Raw genomic sequence first — 21,027 nt, 5'->3', positions numbered from 1 at the left:
TGATCACACACCACATGTCCACTGGTGCCGTCTGGGGGGTCAGGGCATTGCCCCTGGATGAGGACTACTAACCTAGACTGATAGGTGAAGAAGAGCTTCACTAACAGACAAAACCAGCCTTAACCAGTTAATGACTATTCACTCCCACAGACCCACACACAGGTCACAAAACAGACTGGGACAATTTGCCAAGTGACTGAAACCCGTCAGGCCCCTTCCAATTTCAACAACTTATGCTTTGTTTGATATTATATACTAAAGACTTAAAAATAAGCATAAATCCTAACCTTGCTACAAAGAAAAATGTTTAATACAGGGTTGTTTTTAGTCGTGAAAATTTGGAAACCGGCTAAATGCCCAGCAATAACCGTTTAGTTGAGTAAATTGAACTATCATGCAGTCATTAAAAATATTTAAGTAATTTAATGATGTTCCTAAAACCACAGAATGAAAATGTAAATAGAAAGGTAGGAAACAGTACAATGCTATTTTTATATTATATACCCCCCCACATACACATATATACACAATGTATAAGAAAAAAAAGCTTCAAACAGTAGATATTAGAATACTATAAATATCAATTCTGGGGGGGAAGGATTACAGGAGTTTTTTTCCCCTGCAATTCATGTACTTTTTAAATGTAATTAGTATTTTTAATCCCATGCATCTACAACTTCTAAATCTTTGTAAGACAGACCATTTTGGGTACTAGCTTAAAAAGACCCTAAAATAAGACAGATTTTGAAACATTCATGTAGCCTTTAGGGCAAAGTTTGAGAAGACTGAAACCGGTTATATTATTATTTATTTATTATTCATTTTTAAAAACCAATTCTTTTATAAACAGAGCACAATACCTACAGTCACAATGTGCTTCTATCACTTACTAACTGCATGACCCCTGACATGTAACATTTCTGTGCCTGTTTCCTCATTTACAAGACAGGTTTATATAACTGAACCTGTGTTACAGGGTTGCTGTGAGAATAGCCAATATGTGTTAAGTACCTGGAGTAGTGCCTAGCACATAGCATATGCTCAATAAATACCAGCTGCTATTATTTGCTATTGTTACTTTACACCAGGAAAAAAAAAAACTCATTATTAAGGAAAAATCTACTATAAATGACTTTTAGGAATCCAGCATCATTCTTATATAACAATATAAAAAAATTTCAGATTTTAAACCAAACGTGTATCTGTGAATGAGGTTGGAAAAACTGAGATCAAGAAGTATTAAAATAATAATCAGGTTTTCAATAATGAACAGTAGAAAGTTTTTCTATTGGTTAAACAAATATGAAAACTTCTGTTTGAACCAATTTATTCTGATATGGTTATCTGCTAGGAATTAAAAACAGAAAAACTTACATTTATTAGATATGACTAACCAGTGTTTTTTGTTATGACCTATGGGTAGTAAAATCAATTTAGTAAGTCACATCCAGCATTTTTGTTCAATAATACAGAAAAGCATCAAACAAAAGAAATTAGAGGGTATCACACACAGTAATAGCAAGAACTGTTTCATAATATTTTTGCCACAGTTAAAATACACATTTGTGTGTCTCTTGGGATGTAGTGTAAAATGTATCTCTTACTGTGTGTCACAGTCAAAAAAGTTGGAAAAGCATTGTTCTACACCAACATTTAAGATTTCACACATTAATCTGGATAAAAGCTTATATTTATTTTGCTTTTAAAAATTTTCTAATTCATATCACTAAAGCATACAATGGAGGGCAATATGAGAGTAGCTCAAATTTGGTGGTGACCAAACATTCAAAACTATAGCAAACATAAAATAGTAAAAGGTTGCAGAGCTTTGGCTTATAATTTTAAACTCGTGTTAAAAGAAAAAAAATGACCTATTTCCATCTGGCATCTGAAAAACAGGGAACAGAGAATACGGAATTTTCTTTATTAGATGTTCCAATACATACCAGAAAAGGTAACCTGATGTGGTAAATCACTCACTTGAGAAATCTGAGAAATCAGGGCAAGAGTTCCCGGTCTGCATTTTCCTAGCTCTGGAACCTTCCCCAGTTAACCTCTCAGACTTGGTTTTCTCATACTTCACAAGACTATAAGGATTAAATGAAAGAATGTACATCAAGCATTTACTACCATGCCTCACATATGGTGAAAAAGCATAAGCCTTCTCTTTCACAGCTCCAAAACTTAGAAAAAGTGAGATTTATGACATCAACCAGCATAACCTCAAAACTTCTTTTGAGCACCCATTACAAGTCATCTTCATCCAATCATACCTTGAAGATAAACCAGACAGTGCTTTCTTGAGGATCTCAGGGGTTCTATCTGAAGACGGTGGAATTTCTGGAATATCAGAATCTGTTCTGGAATCCAAATCTCCATACCTGTCGTCAATATCTGTTTCCTAAAATTAAAGAAAGAGGAAAATCACTTTGCAAAATTGAAAAAGAAAAAAAAGCACATGCTTGCCAATGCATTTATTTATTGTTTAGTGTGTCAAATCTCCGTTATGTAACTTGAAACTAAGAAACAACTATTAACCTGTCTTGAATAACCAAGCACTGTTGTACTTCCCTGTTAGGAAAGTTTGATGATCTTTGCTAAAATCTATCAATATAAAGGATTAATTTAAACAAAAGGCACAAATAGAAACTTCCTATAGTATCTAAATCAGAAATTTACCAACAAGAATCAAATGTTTGTTGTTTTGCTACTTAACTGGGAGAACATGGTGGTAATTCCATGTAAATTCTGATGAACTGTGCACAGTCCCTTTTTTATTTGATTACAATCAAAGCATCAACAACAAAAGCAGAATCTTGCACTGGCATAGCATTTTATTTAATATACATATATATTATATATATATATAGAAATTTTCACTTCCCTCATTTTTATTAGATCCTCAAGAGACAATCTCAGTGAAGCAAGGTAAACAGACACTATCATCTCTGTCTTACTGACAAGGAATTACGATCAAAAGCATTTGCTTTGATGGTAATATTTTTCATAAAGTTATTTAAAACCCAAATTCCCTTCTAAGAGTACATATACAGGAGCTGGGTGTTTATGCTGGGGCCTTTAGACAAAGGTGGTCACTGTGGAATTTCCAGGGATAGAATGGCCAAGGAATTTTAAGAAGGGAGCTGCCTGGGGTGCTTGGATGGCTGAGTTGGTAAAGCGTCTACCTTGAGCTCAGGTCATGATCCCAGGGCCCTGGGATAGGGCTCCTTGCTCAGTGGGGTGTCTGCTTCTCTCTCTGCCTCTGCCTGCCACTCCCCCTGCCTGTGCTCATTTTCTGTCAAATAAATAAATAAATAAAATCTTTAAAAAAAAAAAAAAGAACAGAGCTGCCTGATGTTGTTTTAAAGTTGTCTGTTCTGCTGTAATGTGTCTCCACTCCTATGTCTTTCCCTCTCCACCCACCGCCCCCCACCGCCAGCAACCTTGAGTAAAGAGTGCTACACATAAATGTGTTTTGGGAGAGTGGTTTATAGAGGGGGAAACTGAGGCAAAAGGGGCTGAACTGGGGAAGAAGAGAATATTCACAGGAGGTGAATACAAGTAGAGGGAGCATTGAGCAGAACATTGGGCCAGAAGTGATCCTAGGAATGAGAGTGCCTAGGAATTCAGAATGTTCAGGAATCTCAAACCCAGCTCCATCCCTATGGGAACAAAGTTCTGTTAAATTTCATCACCCCTTCTACCTGTTTTTTTTCATCCATAAAATAAAAGCATTTAATATAATGCTGAGGCCTTAGTAAAGTCAAAGTAGTAGTAAGCTATGATTATGATTGAACCAAGTCTTCCAATTCCTCATTAAGTAGCTTACCAAATAAAATTTTAGCCGTGGGGGAGTATTTTCAGTTTTCATAAAGCAATAATAAACGTTTGTTTACTAACCATAACTTTCTTATTAAACAATTATTTAATTAAATGTGTCATTATACCAAAAACGACAAATGAAATAGACATGCTGAATTCCCACTGTGACAGAGTCAGCTGTCCCCAAAGCAGCTTAAACAGAGAGATGCTGACTAATAAACCACCAGACAGAACATCCCCTGAAAATCTCAGGGCACCTGCTGTGAGTCTGACTTGCCAGCATATCTTTGACATCTAGAACAATGGAACACATCACTTTTTTTTTTTTTCCTTTTCTCTGCTACTCTTTTTTTAACCTTCAGTAACCCAGTGTTGTAGGCGTGGTGTGAGAAGTAGTAGAGATGGTGACTAATGGACTTGGCTCCCTAAGGCAACATCACCATGTTGCCAAAAGAGTACTAGACTAGGAACCAGAAGTTACCAGCACTAATTCCACTTCTACTCTATTACTGTGATGAAAGGCAAATTACTTAGCCCTTTGGTTAAGAAACTCCGTCTTTGAGCGCTTGGGTGGCTCAGTCGTTGGGCGTCTGCCTTTGGCTCAGGTCATGATCCCGGGGTCCTGGGATAGAGCCCCACATCGGGTTCCCTGCTCTGCCAGAAGCCTGCTTCTCCCTCTCCCACTCCCCCTGCTTGTGTTCCCTCTCTTGCTGTGCCTCTCTCTGTCAAATAAATAAATAAATCTTTAAAAAGAAAGAAACAAACAAACTCCACCTTTGGTTTCCCCATAAAATAAAGCACTAGACTAGAATACAAATTGTGCTCCTCCAAACACTAACGCTCTCAGCAAGCCACTTCAAATTCTACTTGGCAATAATGGTGATGTGCACAACCCCCCTCCCCATGCACACATTCTCAAAATAGCTGCCCTGCTTTTATTTTTATGATTTAAACCTCTGATTTCTATTGTATACCTTAGAGAAACACAAAATGAAACACTTAAGATTTAACTAGACTTCTTCAATTCTGTTCTAGTAACTAAAGAATGAAAGATAATTCCAAAATAATGACATTTTAGAGCAATGTTACTCAAATACTGCAGTGAATAGCAGAGACTCTTGTGTTGCTCTATTTCTTGTATGGATCCTCTGTTACAAAGATACCAAAACTGGCAAAGAAAATGAATGTGCCTGGAGATGCTGGGAAAGAAGGAAATACTGCAATGATCAACTAGCGCCATGAAGCATGGTGCCTGCTGAATGAAGGTACTTAAAATGTTTAAGAAAAACAAATTCAGGGCTTCTTCTCAAGCCTGTAATTTAAAGATGATGATCCTCCACTTTTCATTTTAGGCCCTGTTCTCCCTCATCCCTACCAGGTGATCCCATGGTAGCTTGCCTCTTCATCTCTCTGTGAACTCACAATTCCCAGTAGACCTGCATGTCTAGCTTCCAACATGCCATTTCCTAGTGGGTGGGCTTTCCATGAACATCACCTGAAATTCAACATAAGCAAACTGACCTATCTTTTCTATACCAAACCTGCTGCCCCTTCTATATTCAGGTAAAAACACCACCACCAAACAGTTCAACAATTAACTCAGGTTTGAAACTTGGCTATCAACTTAACACCTGCATCTCCTTTGACCAAAACTCATTCAGTTAGGACGAAGCCTGTCATTCATCTTTCCCCCCATCTCCATCCCCACCCACTGCACTATCCTTGCTGAGCATCATCCTCTCTCACGTAGCTCATCCCCCTGCCCTAATTCATTTTTTTAAAAGATTTATTTGAGAGAGAGAGAGAGAGAGCATTTGCACAAGCAGGGGGAAGGGCAGAGAGGGAGAATCTCTCTCTCTTTTTTAAGATTTTATTTATCTGAGAGAGTGAGCATGAGAGACAGAGACAGAGAGAACACCAGTGGGAGAAGTGATGGAGGGAGAGGGAGAAGCAGCTCCCCACTGAGCAGGGAGCCTGACACGGGACTCGATCCCAGGACCCTGAGATCATGACCTGAGCCGAAGGCAGCTGCTCAACTGACTGAGCCACTCAGGTGTCCCGAGAGGGAGAATCTCAAGCAGACTCCCCGCTGAGAATAGAGCCTGATCTCAGGACCCTGAGGATCATGACCTGAGCTGAAATCAAGAGTTGGATGCTTAACCAACTGAGCCACGCAGATGCCCCTCTAATTCATTTTCAACATAAAAAGAATCTTTCTAAATTGCAAATCTGATTTTACAATTTTTTACAGAAAATTTTTTTCTAATTTTTGTAGAAAAAAAATTTCTACAGCCTAAAAACCACCAGGATAAAGTCAAACTACTTAGCATTGCTTTTACTGTTTTTCATGATGGGACCCTGCTCTTCCAGCCCCAGTTTGATGACTCCCCAGTTTTCACACTCAAGAGAGTGCCATACTCCCTTGAACACAGATGTTTGTTCTATGTACAAAGTACTACTTGTACACTGACTCTCTTGGTCTCATCCCAGTTCCAATCTTCTCTTCCCCGTTTCTCAAACCTAGCTACTGCCCACTCATCCTCTGACCTCAGCTTCAGGGTCGTTTCCTTTGGCAATGTCTTCCCTGACCCCCAGCTCCAGGTTAGCTGCTCTTCAACTGTGTTTCCACAATCCCCCTAATTTTTACCCATCAGTTTACATTAAAGTTATTTGTTTGCTTATCTTCATTTTCCAGGAGTCCATAGGCTTTGTGAGAAGAAAAAATACCATTCACTGGCCTCACTCTTGAATCCCAAGAGGCCAGCAGAGGAACTTGCCCCATAGGTGACATTTATTAAACACTACATAAATATGTGTTGAATGAATTGAGTCTGTCAACTCACGCTAACATTTAAGATTAAAATAAGAAGTTCTCATCTGTTCTTGCTAGCTGAGTCTTGGCCAAGTTACCTCATGTGGGACGTTGGATGCACTTATTTACATAAAATGAAGGCTTCTGACTACAAAGGACTACTATTTTCCAAATATTAAATTTTAATGAAAATATGTCTAGGAAATGATGACTGAAAGTTGAAGAAATGAGTTTCTTTATTACCCTGTAAATTTAATTTCTACAGTACAAGTACACTTAGAAAATAAGAGCAAAAGCACTTTAAAAATACTGATTTAAGTCTTTGCTAAATTTTTGGCTCATTCTGATTTTCCCCCAATGACACCCAATTCTATTACACATTAAAATCATACTACATCTTATGGTTTCATTCATAGTGTTCAATTCCAAATTAGAAATAAAGATCGCTGAAGGCAAGATCCATGGGATAATACAAAAGAACTTAGAAACTGGAGAAGTTTTATTCAAATGTAAAATATTACTACCATCACAAATTTGCATTCTATCTGACAGCATATTAGTGCTGGGCTCTCCATAGGGCTCAGGGCTAAGAAAAATAATGCTTATAGCTCTCCTTGCCTTTTTTTTTTAATGTTATGTTAATCACCATACATTCCATCATTAGTTTTTGATGTAGTGTTCCATGATTCATTGTTTGTGCATAACACCCAGTGCTCCACGCAGAACGTGCCCTCTTTAATACCCATCATAAGGCTAACCCATCCCCCCACCCCCCTCCCCTCTAGAACCCTCAGTTTGTTTCTCAGAGTCCACAGTCTCTCATGGTTCGTCTCCCCCTCTGATTTCCCCCCCTTTATTCTTCCCCTCCTGCTATCTTCTTCATTATTTTTTTTTTTTTTTTTTTTGGTGCAAGACTGTTGAATCTCCTTGCCTTTTAGAAGGAAAAACAAGTTATATGCACTAAGGGTGATTAAATCTGTCCTTGGATATTTTCTGCAATGTGTGAACCTCGACTATCTTGGTTTGAAGGGAAAGGGCAGAGGAAGAGGAGAATCTCAAATACACATTTGGCAGCAAATGGGGAAATATGAATATGGACTGTTTGTAGATAAGAAAGTTAATTTTTTTAGATATGATAATGGTATTGTGGTTACAAAGGAGAATGTCTTTAAGAGATACATGATTTAATATTAGGAGTGAAGAGCCACAAGGTAGGCAACTTATTTTCAAATGGTTCACTAACAAAATATTTGCATATGCATATATGGCAAGATAAAGCAAATCTGGCAAAATCTTAAGAATTGTTAACTCTAAGTGCTGAGTGTACAGATAATCATACTAGCCTTTTACTTTTCTACAGTAGAAACTTTTATAATAAAAAGCTAGGAAAAAATTCAAAACTAAAAAATACACGGTTTGGGGATACGTTGTGATGTTGTAAGCCTATCAAGAGAAGGAAATACTGAATATAAATTTCAAGCTGTGATTAGCTAGGTGCCTAAGGGGTTCCTTATAATCATGATCTATTTGTATCAATTCTATATTAATAACAATATAGGTTATTATTAGTACCACCACGTGCAGAATTCCAAGGGGCATCATCTACATTAAACCCTACATGAATGGCGCCCAAGGGTCATTCAAAGACAACACAGAACCAGTTCAAGTACGAACATAGTACGTGGGTGAAAAGAAAAGAAAAACCAAAACCCTGAAAGAGACAGCATTCTCATTTTGTTTTCCAGATCTGGATTTTTGTATTTCGAGGTAAAAGGTTAAGCTTCAGATGGGCTTAATAAACATTTGCTGCCCCACCACACTACACTGTTTTCAAATAATCTGCTTGGAATAGGAAGGTGGCATTGAGCCCAATTTTAACTGCCAAGGTTTGGTCCCACCTGGGCCAGACAGATGATAAAGTCAGACTGGCTTCATCAGCCTTACCTAAAGCTCTTCAAGAGCTGGCCATAGGCTCTGGCAAACAAAGGGTACTGCAAGCATAGCCAGGAAACAGAAAAGCAACACTGCCTTCCTAGCCACCAAGTTAGCACAAAGGAACTTTAAATTTCCATTGCTATGAGCTCCTCATGCTGGCCTAGACTCTTGTTTCTCCCTTCCTGTGCACTCCAGTTTTATATTTAAAAGAAAGCTTACAATGTCGATAGTTCTGAGTCTTAAACATACAAACATTCAATGACATGACATGAAAAATAACTTTGACCTCTCCCTGTGGATAAGAAAATTAGTAAACACTTAGAAAGATAACTAAGCTTGGCATATGATCAACAACCAATTGGTCACTAATGAAATTAGTTCCTTTTTTGGAGTCACTTCAAAATGTGACATCATTCTCATTAAATAGGTTCTGAAACATTTCCCAACTAAATGAACCAAAGTATAAACGCCTATAAGATAAAAACGAATGATTTCTTCGAATCAGTCACGAAGTAAGTGAATAAGAAACTATTTTGGGGGGCACCTGGGTGGCTCAGTCGGTTAAGCATCTGCCTTCAGCTCAGGTCATGATCCCAGGGTCCTGGGATAGAGTCCCACATCTCCCTCCTGGGAGCTGCTTCTCCCTCTTCCTCTGCCTGCCAGTTCCCCTGCTTATGCTCTCTCTCTCTCTGTCAAATGAATAAATAAAATCTTAAAAAAAAAAAAAACTATTTTGGGTTTTTTGCTGTTGTTGTTTTGAGAGAGGGAGAGAGAGCGTGCTCACACCACACACACACAAGCAGTGGGGGTACAGAGGGAGAAGAGAGAGAATCTTAAGCAGGATCCATGCCCAGCATGGAACCCAACATGATGTGGGGCTCGATCTCACACTCCTGAGATTGTGACCTGAGCTAAAATCAGTCCGCTTAACGGACTGCGCCACCCAGGAGCTCCTAGAAACTATTTTGTTTGATTTGAATCCAGGTGCTTAAAATCACAGATTTACAGGTTTTCAGCTAAAAGGTTCTAACCAAATTCAGAAAAGCCAAATTAGTTTTAAAAAACCACACAGAGTGGTAATAGTAAAAAAAGTTCCTAAGTAAATATTTTAATTAATTTTATAAATTTAGGACCACATACCTAATTTTCTCCTTTACATTTTTTTACTCAGAAAACTTAGGGTAAATCCCAGTTCTTAATACCATGTGACCTTGGGAAAGGAATTTAGGTTTCCTCAGGTGTAAACTAAGGCTGTTTCCCTTGCCTACACAATTGTTAAGAGATTCAAATTGGCATTATATACAAGTGAGTATTTTGCAAAGTGTAAGTTACTTTATGACCTTTATTCCATACAGTTAAAGTCCACAGTCCAAGAAATTATTATATATTCTACAATTAGTTATTGAGCAACAAATCTCGGCCTCACCCCCTTTTCTCAAAGGTACAAAGAACCACAAAAAAGATGACATTTAATCAGAACCTCAAATATAATAGGCATCCAACACGTATTTGCTGAATGCAGAGAGGCAAGCCAAGTCTCACGAAACATGTCTGTATACAAATTCTTAAATGACTTATTTTCCTTATACTGACTCAAAACCTGTGTGTGTGTGTTTTTTAAAGACCTTCCCAACCACAGAGTAAAGAAAAACTAACAGAAAAAAACCTTTGTTTTTTATCTGTGCTATCCATGAAGAAACATGTGAAGGTCTGTTTTACAAAAAGGCATATACATAAACATAAAGGATAATCATACTTTACTTGTATACAGCGTAATTTTTCTGTATGAGATAATTTTCCAGGGTACTACTTTAAATTGTCCCATTTTCCCCTAGTACATTTATGACAAACAAAATAATGTTTGCATCAAAAAAGTCCATCACAGTCCACATCCAAAGCCTGATGCAGCTGATGACATCGTATGATAAAAATTTCTCAAAATATTAAAATAAACTGTCTAAAGACAAGATCACAAACAGTAAGTAAAAACTCACACGGGGACACCAGGATATTCTTTAGATGTCCCAAGAATAATATAAAACATAATTTAAAGACAGAAGAAGAAACAACCCACCCTCACCTCCAAAAGTTTACTGCCTACATTACCATGACTTTAAAATGTGACTGTCTACATTAGCATAACTGTACTATTCCTGGACACTCGATCTGGAAATCACTGTTCACCAAAAGAACTTCTGAAACACACATCAACTCTTTAATGGGAAGCATCAACAAATAAGTTTCTAAGATTCTTTGAACCCTTGCCTTAAAATCATTACATCGCTACTGCCACCAACCCCAGACTGTTATTTGTGATCTTTACTCAATCCTAAACAAGTCCTTGCATTGAAAGACCCTCCTCAGGCCAAACTTCCAATTCTCACTAAAATCCAACCCTGCCTTTCCCACTCCAAGACTCTGTCAAAGCTCTGTTGAGGTGCTGTTCTCCCTCAACGCAGGAAGCCGTAAACTCACCTTTGTCTTATCAATTGGTTGGTTGGTGATATTTGGGGAGCCAGCATTCAAAAAATGTTGTTAAATAAAATGAATATGCTGCAAATGGCAAAAGAATCATGGAAAATTACTTAGGTGGTAATACTAATAATTGAGCAACAATTGGGAAGTATCAGTCTAAACAGTATTCTAGATGTCTATACCTAAATATTAGTATTTATTCATGGCCTAGATTTAAATGAAAGAAAAAAAAAAAAAGAAAATGTTTACTACACTTAGAGGTGATACCAAGACAACCCACAGAGAAGTGTGCCAAAATGAAGAATTTGTAGAAACACAAGTTCCAAAACTAAAAGTTTATTTTAAAAAATACTAAAATCATTTATGAAAGAAAGTACACACATGTGAAATGGGGAAGGACAGAAATTAACTGACCAGACTGTTTCACCCTCAACCTCACAAACCAAAATCTGTAGTGAAGTAGCAGCCTCACACAGAAGCATTATCAGGGACCCTGTCCCACAGCACACTATTTCACATGTGCTCCCCTTTACTAGCCATACCTTCCACGTGCACCCCCTTCTCTCCCACTTTTGGTCTAGGAAATCAGGTCTTAGCTCAACTTACAACTGCTCAACCCCTCTCAATCCATCCAGAGCTTCAGTAACCCACTCTGGCCTTCAGTCCACTTCCCCGCCTACCCTAACTTGTGGTCTGGCCTTTGCTGATTTGTTCGTTCTTTGGGCATTCTTGGCCTGGCATTCCCAGGCCAAAATGACACCTAGTGCCTTTCTTATTCTCGGCTATTAAATGGCGGCTATTCCCAACACATGTAGTTGCTGTGAGGAACAAGCAAAGTAAGATGTTACAGGGGCCAAGAGCAGGCAGCCCCAAGATGGGCCACTTTGACATGAAGATTATTTTGAATTAAAAGCAATCAAAATGCAGCAGACTCAGAAAAAGCCTCTATCTCCCTAAGCTGCATAAAAAGAATTTAGATAGAGGACTTGCTCCAGGTAGAGAGCTATCACCATAGATAACTATATTATACTATGAACTAGGTCTGATAGGGAGGAACCTAGCTACGCCTGTTTGATCAAAGTCCTCCATGTCCCATTGTATCTCAGTGGCCCAGCAAACATTTTATCGAACATTTACTCTTTTTCATCTTTCTGTGAAATTGCATTCCTTCCCTCCGAAATCCCAGATCCCTACCCACTCTCTCCCTATATACCATATATACTCCCTTCTCCTTGTGTACCGTATGTACCTCATGTTGCCTATCTTTGGAATTTCCATGTCTATTTTGATTCCTTGCACATATAAAATTAAATTTCATTTTCTCCTGTTTATCTGTCTTATGTCAATTTCGATAATGTAAAAGTACTCGGTGAACTCTAAATCACTCTACCAGCATCAACTACTATGACCAATACTGCTACTGAGTTAAGAACTATGCTAATTTGGTGCATAACAAATTTGTGTTATTTTAGTTCAACTGAATCTTCACTGAGCGATATCCCTCTTGGTCATTTCATATCACACTCCCTAAAATAACACTCCGCACAGGTCCCAGTCAGACATGACTGCTAGTTCCAGCTCTGCTGCTTGCTCTAGGTCCTTCTGGACAGTAACAACCACACTCTAGACCAAGTTCATTATTTTTAAATATATATATAAAGATTGGGTTGAACTAAATTGTTTCTAAGGTCCCTTGAAGCCCTGTGGTTCTCAGACTCTAGTGAGACAAGTAAAAGAATCACACACTTTGATCTCCCCTCTTCTGCTTTTCAAAATGTTTCTATATCCACCTTCCATTCCTTCTTTCCTTCCCTTGGATACCCTCATCTTTTATACTCTCCACACCATGTCTGTTTCCTTTTTTCTAGGCCTGCCCATCCTCATCAGCATCTCACTCGACTTCTTTCAAACACCTATCTCCCCTCTCGTGAAAAAGGAAATTTTCACTTGAACATCCTCTCTAGCTATCATGTACTCCCCTTCACTGCCACTTCCTGACAATAACCACCAGCACTTCACCTCTCACATTCTTCAACCTAAAACCTGGCTTTTACTAGGATCTTTTGCCAAACTCAGTGTTCTATGCCTATTCCTTTAGCTCGCAGGACCTTGTTATCTTGGTTCCGTCCCTGCGTCTACAACTCTGCTCTATACATGGGCGCCTCTCAAGGTTCTGTCTTCAGTTTTCTCCCCTCTCTATTCTAATCAAAGGCTGACATTTCCAGACCTTTCATTTCAGTTTCCCTCACCACCTTGAATCACCTCTCATTTTAGAGAACGGCAAACCCTGCCCAACCCAGTTCACTTATGCTCACTCTCAACCTGCAAAACTCCAAAATTTTTGCTTCTTCCCTTAAAATCTCTTAAGTTATGGATCAAAGTATGTCTGTCAGCAGGTTCTTCCTGTATTACTCTTACTCTGATCACCCTAGTCTAGGTGCCACAACCATTATCTAAAATACACATTTTCTCTCAATCCTTATTTCCCTGCCTCTATCAGACCTACTATAAGCCCTCATCATTTCATATCTATCACGCTTGCAATACACTCCTATCTGGTTTCTTTGCAGCAGGTATCTCCCACTTCCAACACTTTCTCCAGACCGCTGCTAGAGTGATAGGCTAATGCCTCTGCAAAAACATTCAAGTGGCTTCCCAGGGTCCATAAAATAAAGCCTAACCTTCTTCACAAGACTTTCAGTCTCCCAACCTCAAGCTCCCAAACATACAGTTTATGCTCAAGGATTATCAAACTAATTTCAGTTCCCTGTGCCTAGAATGCTGACTCAAGAAACAGTTCCTCATGCCCTTTGCTTGGAGTGCCCTGTCCCAACTCTTGCACACCTGATGAGTCCCCAGGCATCTTTTCATTCCAAGCTCAACCTTCAACTCCTCTTTAAAGCTTTTCCTCTTGTCTCCAATGTAGAGTCCAACTATGCCCTCTATGCCAACAATGAGCCTTGTTCAGACTTCTAATAAATCTAATTCATATGTCTCCTGGGAGGTTCCTTGAGGGACTGGTCTTGTCATCTTTCAAGTATTACTCCAGCATTTAACAACTGGAAACACTCCCCTGCAAGTAAGACAGACTTTTTCACTTGCTAATTCTCCAGAGCACAGAGCCTTTCCCAGCATGTCTCCAGGTCTGAACAATGGGAATGTCATGTTAACAACACTATTATAAAAAGACTACAAAATGACACAGGAGTGTACAATAGCAGAATGTATAATACACCTCCTCCATTTCATTAATTCCCCAAGAGTTCTGCCTTTACTTCGACCTGAACAGAGAAGGGACTTAAATAGTTTAAATGGACCAAATATTAACCAGCCTCTGATGTGCAAAGTGATTTTAAAACAGCCCTTGACCTGGAAATACAGGTGCATTCAAATATACACCCTGATAAGAAAGGACAGATAGGGGATAGAGTTCAATGTCTCAGAGCTTGCCGAGTCAAGAGTTCCTTGTGATAAACTAAAAGTGCAGCAATATTTTAGACAGTTTGAAAATGCTCATCATTGTCTAAGGAATCTTAACAGACTGGGTTACATATGGCAATATCTACTCTCAGAAAACAAAATCCAGCTGGGTACACATTAATGGAAACCAATAGTGCAGTATTTATAAATAAATAAATATGCAGTGAGGTAATCCAGTCACAGATAGCTAGAGACAACAGTTCTAATGAGTTAAATCAAACCACTGTAGTTTCCATTTTAAATATGTTAGGGTGTTAAGAAACTAAATTCATTCAAAAGTTATTTTATGCATGACTTCCTGAACATGTTTTCTCTTATTAAAAGCTTGTTAGCTTCTACTGGTTAAGGAAGTCAACATGGGGAAGCTGGTATTTCCTTGATTCTAAACTATACAAGTGCTAAAACAAAACAAATCCCAACCTAATTAATTCTATTTTTGGTCTAGTTTCCAAGGCAATATTCACAAAGACTATTCTCAGCCCTCTGTTTCTAGTTTTGTAACACCAACCTTCAGTAACTGGAAACTGTTATATTTTGTGTAATTCCTTGACACATATGTTCTGTCACAGATTCTCATTTTATTCCTCCTGCTATCAAGGGTAGAAAATAAAAGGATCTGTCATCCCACTGATTCTAAAGTTTCATTCCTAAAATCACTGTTAAATTTATTATTTCATGATATCCTGTGAGGTTCCTACCAGAGCTTTGAAACTTGGGTTACATCAAGTTCACCAACATCAGGTTGCAGGTGGAACCCTCCCCAAATCACAACTGCCAAGTTGAGTCTCAGCAACAGTACAAACCATAAGAAAGGGTATCAGGAAATGTTCTACTTCCAAAAGGCCGTTGACTTGACCTTGGGTAATCCACTTCACTTCTGTAATTCAAACCGCAATACCTACTTCTAAAAAATAATGCTTCTAGGAATAGTTTAAGAGCTTCTAAACGACAACGGAATTGTATAAGCAAATTTTATGAAACAATCTATTCTCTGGCCCAATTTCCTAAACCATCTAGCTTAAAAGGTCATAAAAGTCTTTGTTTTCCCCAAATCCCTATTTCGACCACTATATTATGGAATAAGCCGAACTTTGACTCTTTTTCTACCTTTAAATAAAATGCGAGTTAAAAGTCCTCAGGAATTACCCTGTCAGGTCAAATGAAATCCACCATAGACAGAAAAAATGCATTGTCTTGGACTCAAAAGAAGCCGGAGGGTTACAACTGTGTCCCGTGTATTATACTCTCAACACCACCCACCCCCGACCCTCAAATCTATCATATGGGGAAAGGGCAGAGAAAACGAAAATAGTGCTGATGGGGGATGGAGCGCAACAAGCCAAGCTTCCAGCGTCAGGATCCAATGACACGTTAGAAACCAAGGTGCACGTCTTAACTTTCGTCCTTCCTAACTTTGTTCCTCTAGGGAGAAGAGGTGTTAGGTGGCAGCTCCTAGGCTGGCAGGTTCCATCCTGATTCTAGTGTCGGTCAAATGACATGGAGGGGAACCGGAATGGGAAGAAACTAAATTGTAATCAAGTTGAATCATCCAGCTATGCTGGGCAGCGATCGTGGTCATCCTGGGAAACGCACCGTCTCTGGTGCCCGGGTTCTCAAGCCCACTTGAGGAAGGAGAAAATAATGCCAGGCGGGAGAAAGGCGGAGCGGGCAGCCTGCAGCTTCACCAGACATTCCTTGGGCCCCACCCTTGCTCCCAAGCGTCCCGGCCCAAACCAGGACCTAACCGGGGCGCAGGTGTGCGCCTCTCGCGGCTCCACTTACTTTGTCACTGGTGCTCTCGGTTTCGTGGTCGCCGCCGGCCGCCTCTCCCTCACGGGGTGGCGGCGCCACCGCTCCCCCGGGGCCGGGGCAGCCTCCCCGGTGCCTCAGCTCCAACATCTCCCGCTCCCGCGCGGCCGTGGCGGCCTCCTCCAGCGCCCCGAAACCCGAGCTGCGCGCGGGGTTTCACTGGCGGGCTGCTCTGCTACCCCGCAGCCGCGCACTCGACGTCCGGCAGAGCCGCGGCCACTAACACGCCCCCACCATGGAGGCGCCGCCGCCGCGCCCGGTCACCCCCAAAACGGCATCAACGAGCGAGCGCTCGAGGCCGCCTCCGGCGAGCGCGGCGCCGGCGGAGGGGCGAGGGACGAGCGCCAGGGGCCGGGGTCGGCTCGGGGTGCGGGGCAGGCTCGGGGCACCCGGTCCGAGCGGAGAAGGCAGGGACGCGGCGGAGCACGGCCGCCGGTTGCCAGGTGCGCGTCTCCACGCAGAGGCCCAGGTGGGAGGAGAAGAAGGGGCGGGGAGGGAAGGAGGAAGCGTGACCCGCTTTAGCGCTTCACCCGGCGCCCGCCGCCTCAGCCGCGGCACTCCCTGCCCCGCCCCCGGACTCCGGAGTCGGCTGGTCCCGGCCCCCCTACACCTTTCTCTGGGTTCCTGCCTCCCGCAGCCAGGTCACGCGCCGCAGGCCCCGCCCCGGCCCGCCCCTCTGCGCTGCACTGCGGTTCCCACAGCCCCGCCTCCCTCGCGGAGGGCTGACGTCACGAGCCCCCCCCCCCGCTACTCCACCCCCGTCTCTGCACGCACACAGGTGGGGGCCTTGAGGAAAGGTGGGAGCGGCGCGGACTGGAGAAAAGGGGAGGAGCGGGGCTGTGGAGGAGGGCCGAGCACGGTGCTTAGCAGTGCGGTGGAGAACTTGTAGACTCGTCCCCGCGCAACCGATTGGGCTGGAAGAACTGCCCGAAGACGCCTGGTAAATACTGACAGCAGTATGCACGACCCCCTTCAAACGCCTCCACGGCCGCATCAGCTTGGTACACCGCGGCGTGTCGGAGCTTCACAGGCGTCCAGAAGCAGAAACTTGTCTGGCGGGACGGACTCGTTGACTTCGCGGCGTCGTAACTCAGTGTCATCACCTTGAAAATAGATGCCGAGAGATGCATTTACCCCACCGGGTGTCCTGGGATGGACTGGCCAGTTTCAGTCACAAACCCAAGCTCTGTCTCCTAGAAACTCCAGTATTGGAGCTCACAAAATTCGCTGCCTAGGGTCCAAAGAAAGAACCCAGACCTAAAATGCTGCGGGGTGCATTTGCCAACCAGCTAATCTTTAAGCAGTCGTGGACCTTGGGCTGCTAAAGTTGGAACAGGAAGGGCACAAGATCCGCATTAATTCCATTCCAAATCCTGTTAGAAGGTGATTAGTTTTCTTGACATGTATCCACCACCTGGTGATGACTGACAGGCTGACAAATGGGGGCGGGGCGTGAGGGGAGACAGGCCATCACACAAACGGAACAACGTTCAGGAAGACACCCCTAAGAGAAATAAATCAACAATATAAATTTCTCAAGGTCATTACTAGCACGTTGAAAGTAATAAGTAAGGTCATTACTAACACGTTGTCCTGAAAATTTAATACCAAGCAAAACCAAAAAGTCAAAGTAGGATGCGTTAAGAACCAGAGCACAGGGACATCATTTTATTTCACCAAAATATATCTTTTTAAAGCTCTCAGTTCAGATTGGGTCATCATATTTTCAAAAGGATATAGAGAAATCAGATTCATGGGAAGAGTAACAAAAATGACAAAAGATATGAAAAAAGTCCTTTGGGTGATGGTCACGGTGTGGTTTTCTTTAAGGAACAGAACACTATGGGGTGACTAGGTTAATCAACTGTCCTCCATTTCTTTGGAGGACCAGACATGAAGGACTGCCTGCTTGTCAAGAACATAAGGTTGAAGAGGCTGCCGAAGGCAGTAGCGAAGTTTCCATCTCTGGCTCCTTCACCCAACTCAGCAAAAGGGGGCATTAGAAGTGTTCCCCTGGTCCCTTCTAGCCTTAGTGGACGTTCAGAAGTCTGAGTTCTAGTGTCACTGATGCCACTTATTGGCTTGAATTAGTCGTTAAGGCTCAGTGTCCCCAGCCATACCATGGATACTAGGGAGGATAGCCTCTGTGGTCCCTTCCAGCTCACACATGACTCTGCAGCTAAAGTCTCCCTTTTTCAGATCACAGTCCTTCCTTTCCCCCATGCCTCAAGATACGGATACCTAGCATAGCAAGGTACCTGAAAGGTTTCCTCCTTCCCCTTTCCCTATTCAACCTGATAGCTCCTTTGACTTTCTTCTTTTGCTGCAGGAGCAAAAGAGAGTGAGAGAAGTAGGAGGAAGAACAACAGAGGACAACAGTGCATGACATGGGAAAAGTGGGACCGATGCGGAGACTGCCAAAATAGACTGGTTTACTGTGTTACCTCACCCTTCCTTAAGCTCTGCCTACTTCCTGTCTTTCAGCTGAGATAGTAATTTCTTGGTCTTCTTAGTTATAGTTATTGCCACTCGTCGAGTGATCTGAGTCCAGACAGCAAGAACCATAGTTTATACATCTTCACAGGCCAAGCCCTTGCCACGGTGCTGGCCCCCACCCCCTTATAGTTAATACATTTGTTGAAGAAGTGAATGAAGAAATGAGTGAGTGGCAGAGGTATAGCATAACCAGGGAAAGACATGTGGTATTTGTGGTTTTGTAATGAGAAGGTCTATTTTAGACTTAGATAGGTACTCACTTGTCATTTTTCACTTTATATGAAAAGAGAAAGATTGATCTTAATATGTATTAAAGGGGGTTCTAGTAATGACTTGCACATTTTACTTAAGATATATTATGATTTAATCAACCACAAATGGCCTTCCTGAGCTCCATGTTCTCAGACTTTCTTGGTGTCTTTTTTTTTTTTCATAATTTTGGACACACGATGTTACATTAGTTTCAGGTGTGCTTTTTCATGTTATCTTTCTTTTTTCTTCGTTCGAGGAGCTTACTGCGTTTGGTGACACAAAATCTGGCATGGAGTGGTTTCTAAGTCCTCACCTGTTAGTTTTATGAGAGTTTAATCTGCTAAAGGGCATCATATAAACCCCAAGCTCATGCATGGACTAATCACATAGGAGACACTTTGCCAATACTTCTTGGTTGGTTTATAGATTTTCTACTTTAGTGATATTGGAATGATTTATAACCCTTAGCAAGGGATTTGCTAGAGGGGAAAGAGGGAGAATACTAACATTATTATTTATATGGTTTTCATTTTAGTTTGATTTTACCCAAAGATGGACAGACCTTGCCTGGAGTGGTAAATGGATGAAATGGAGAGACCTGTTACCACTGTCCTCCCTGAGAATCCTCAGAATGTTCCCAGACCGATAAACATTCTCCTCTTGTGTGGGAATTTGAGCAGCTTTCCACATCAGAGCCTCCAAGGCGCCTGACTGGAATGTCCCTAGCTTGCCAGGGGAAGAAGAAATCTTCCTCAGCCAAGCATCATTTCCGGTTGCTTGGACACCCATGTTATAGCTTTCCTCACTCGACCTGTATTTCTCTGTTGCCCTCTGTCAGTTTGTTAAGTTGGAGGTAGGAATTTCTGACACAGGCCCACCAGAGAAACATTCTGTGGGAAATTCTTGAAAGGCAATTTATAGTTACATTCTTATTTTTAATGAAATGACATGGGAAATCAACGGTGTACCACCAAGTATTACAGTGACTGAGCATCAGAAGAGCAAGTGCAGAGGTGTAGTTAGATTAGTTAGAAGCACAGGTTTTGGGCGGCCATGGGTTCTAGTCATAGCTCTTTCATCTTCTAGCTGTCACCCAATTTACGGTGTGGAGCCATATGCTAACTGACATGACCATTTGAAGTTTAAGTAATAACTCTTCATGGAACACTTCACAGAGCCCTTTACATACATTATTTGTTCTACTTAACAACCAATGAGGTAGGCAGGACAATTATTATTATTCCCACTTTACAAGGAAAAAAACACCTGAGGTTCAGTATGTAAACTGCCCAGGTTTGGCATTGAAACATAGGTTTTTATACTTCAAATTCTGCCAGGTCCACTCTGTACTGCAAATAGGTAGTAGCAGAAACAAATAACTTCTAAAAGGGGACAACTTATTATAACAACTAAGCACAAGACAGCTGGAGCCAACCTGAGTTCAAATCCCAGATCTGCCCCCTACTGGTCTGTGCCATCAGTCAAGTCACTTAATGCCCTTGTGGCTCAGGGTCCTCGTGCATAAAATGAGAATAAGGGTAATAATATTTTCCTCCTAGAATCCTTAGGAAGATGACATTGGTTATCTTATGTAAAATACTTAGAACTGTACCTGCTCATAGTGAAGGACTACATGAGTGTTATCTGTGATCATCATTTATATTATTAAAAGCTGCATTTCTCAAGAACAATATTCAACTTCTAAACTCACTGAAGCTTCAACTCCCCCGGAATACTTTGAAGCAGACGGGATATGCTGACATTGCATTGGTGAGGTGGGTAGAAATTATAAAATGGGGTAGGGCAACTTTGCAAATAAGTACAAAGAAATCATCAGTTTATCAAATTAAGTAATTTTTGCTTTATCCTCCAGTCGTAGTAAGACTAATGAAATTGGCACTCCCTATCATTAACTGGAATCGATTCCTGCCAAGTAGCCTGTATAT

General features: G+C 41.2%; 1 protein-coding gene across 1 annotated transcript in view; it reads right to left on the bottom strand.

Moving 5' to 3' along the window:
* CDS1 (CDP-diacylglycerol synthase 1) overlaps positions 1-16,955 on the bottom strand; it is a 60,407-nt gene extending 43,452 nt beyond the window's left edge. Inside the window, exons 1-2 of the mRNA XM_025887619.2 lie at positions 16,307-16,955; positions 2,274-2,401 (exon numbers count right to left, since the gene is read on the bottom strand). Of these exons, the coding sequence (XP_025743404.1) occupies positions 2,274-2,401; positions 16,307-16,423 (245 nt within the window). The 5' untranslated portion in view covers positions 16,424-16,955. The remainder of the gene's footprint in view (positions 1-2,273; positions 2,402-16,306) is intronic.
* Between the last annotated feature and the right edge of the window lie 4,072 nt (positions 16,956-21,027).

Source organism: Callorhinus ursinus, unplaced genomic scaffold (genome assembly GCF_003265705.2).
Source record: "Callorhinus ursinus isolate GAN/ISIS: 27379988/994484 unplaced genomic scaffold, GSC_fseal_2.0 scaffold4, whole genome shotgun sequence".
Lineage (NCBI taxonomy): Eukaryota > Metazoa > Chordata > Mammalia > Carnivora > Otariidae > Callorhinus > Callorhinus ursinus.
This window is presented reverse-complemented; position numbering and strand designations above follow the sequence as displayed.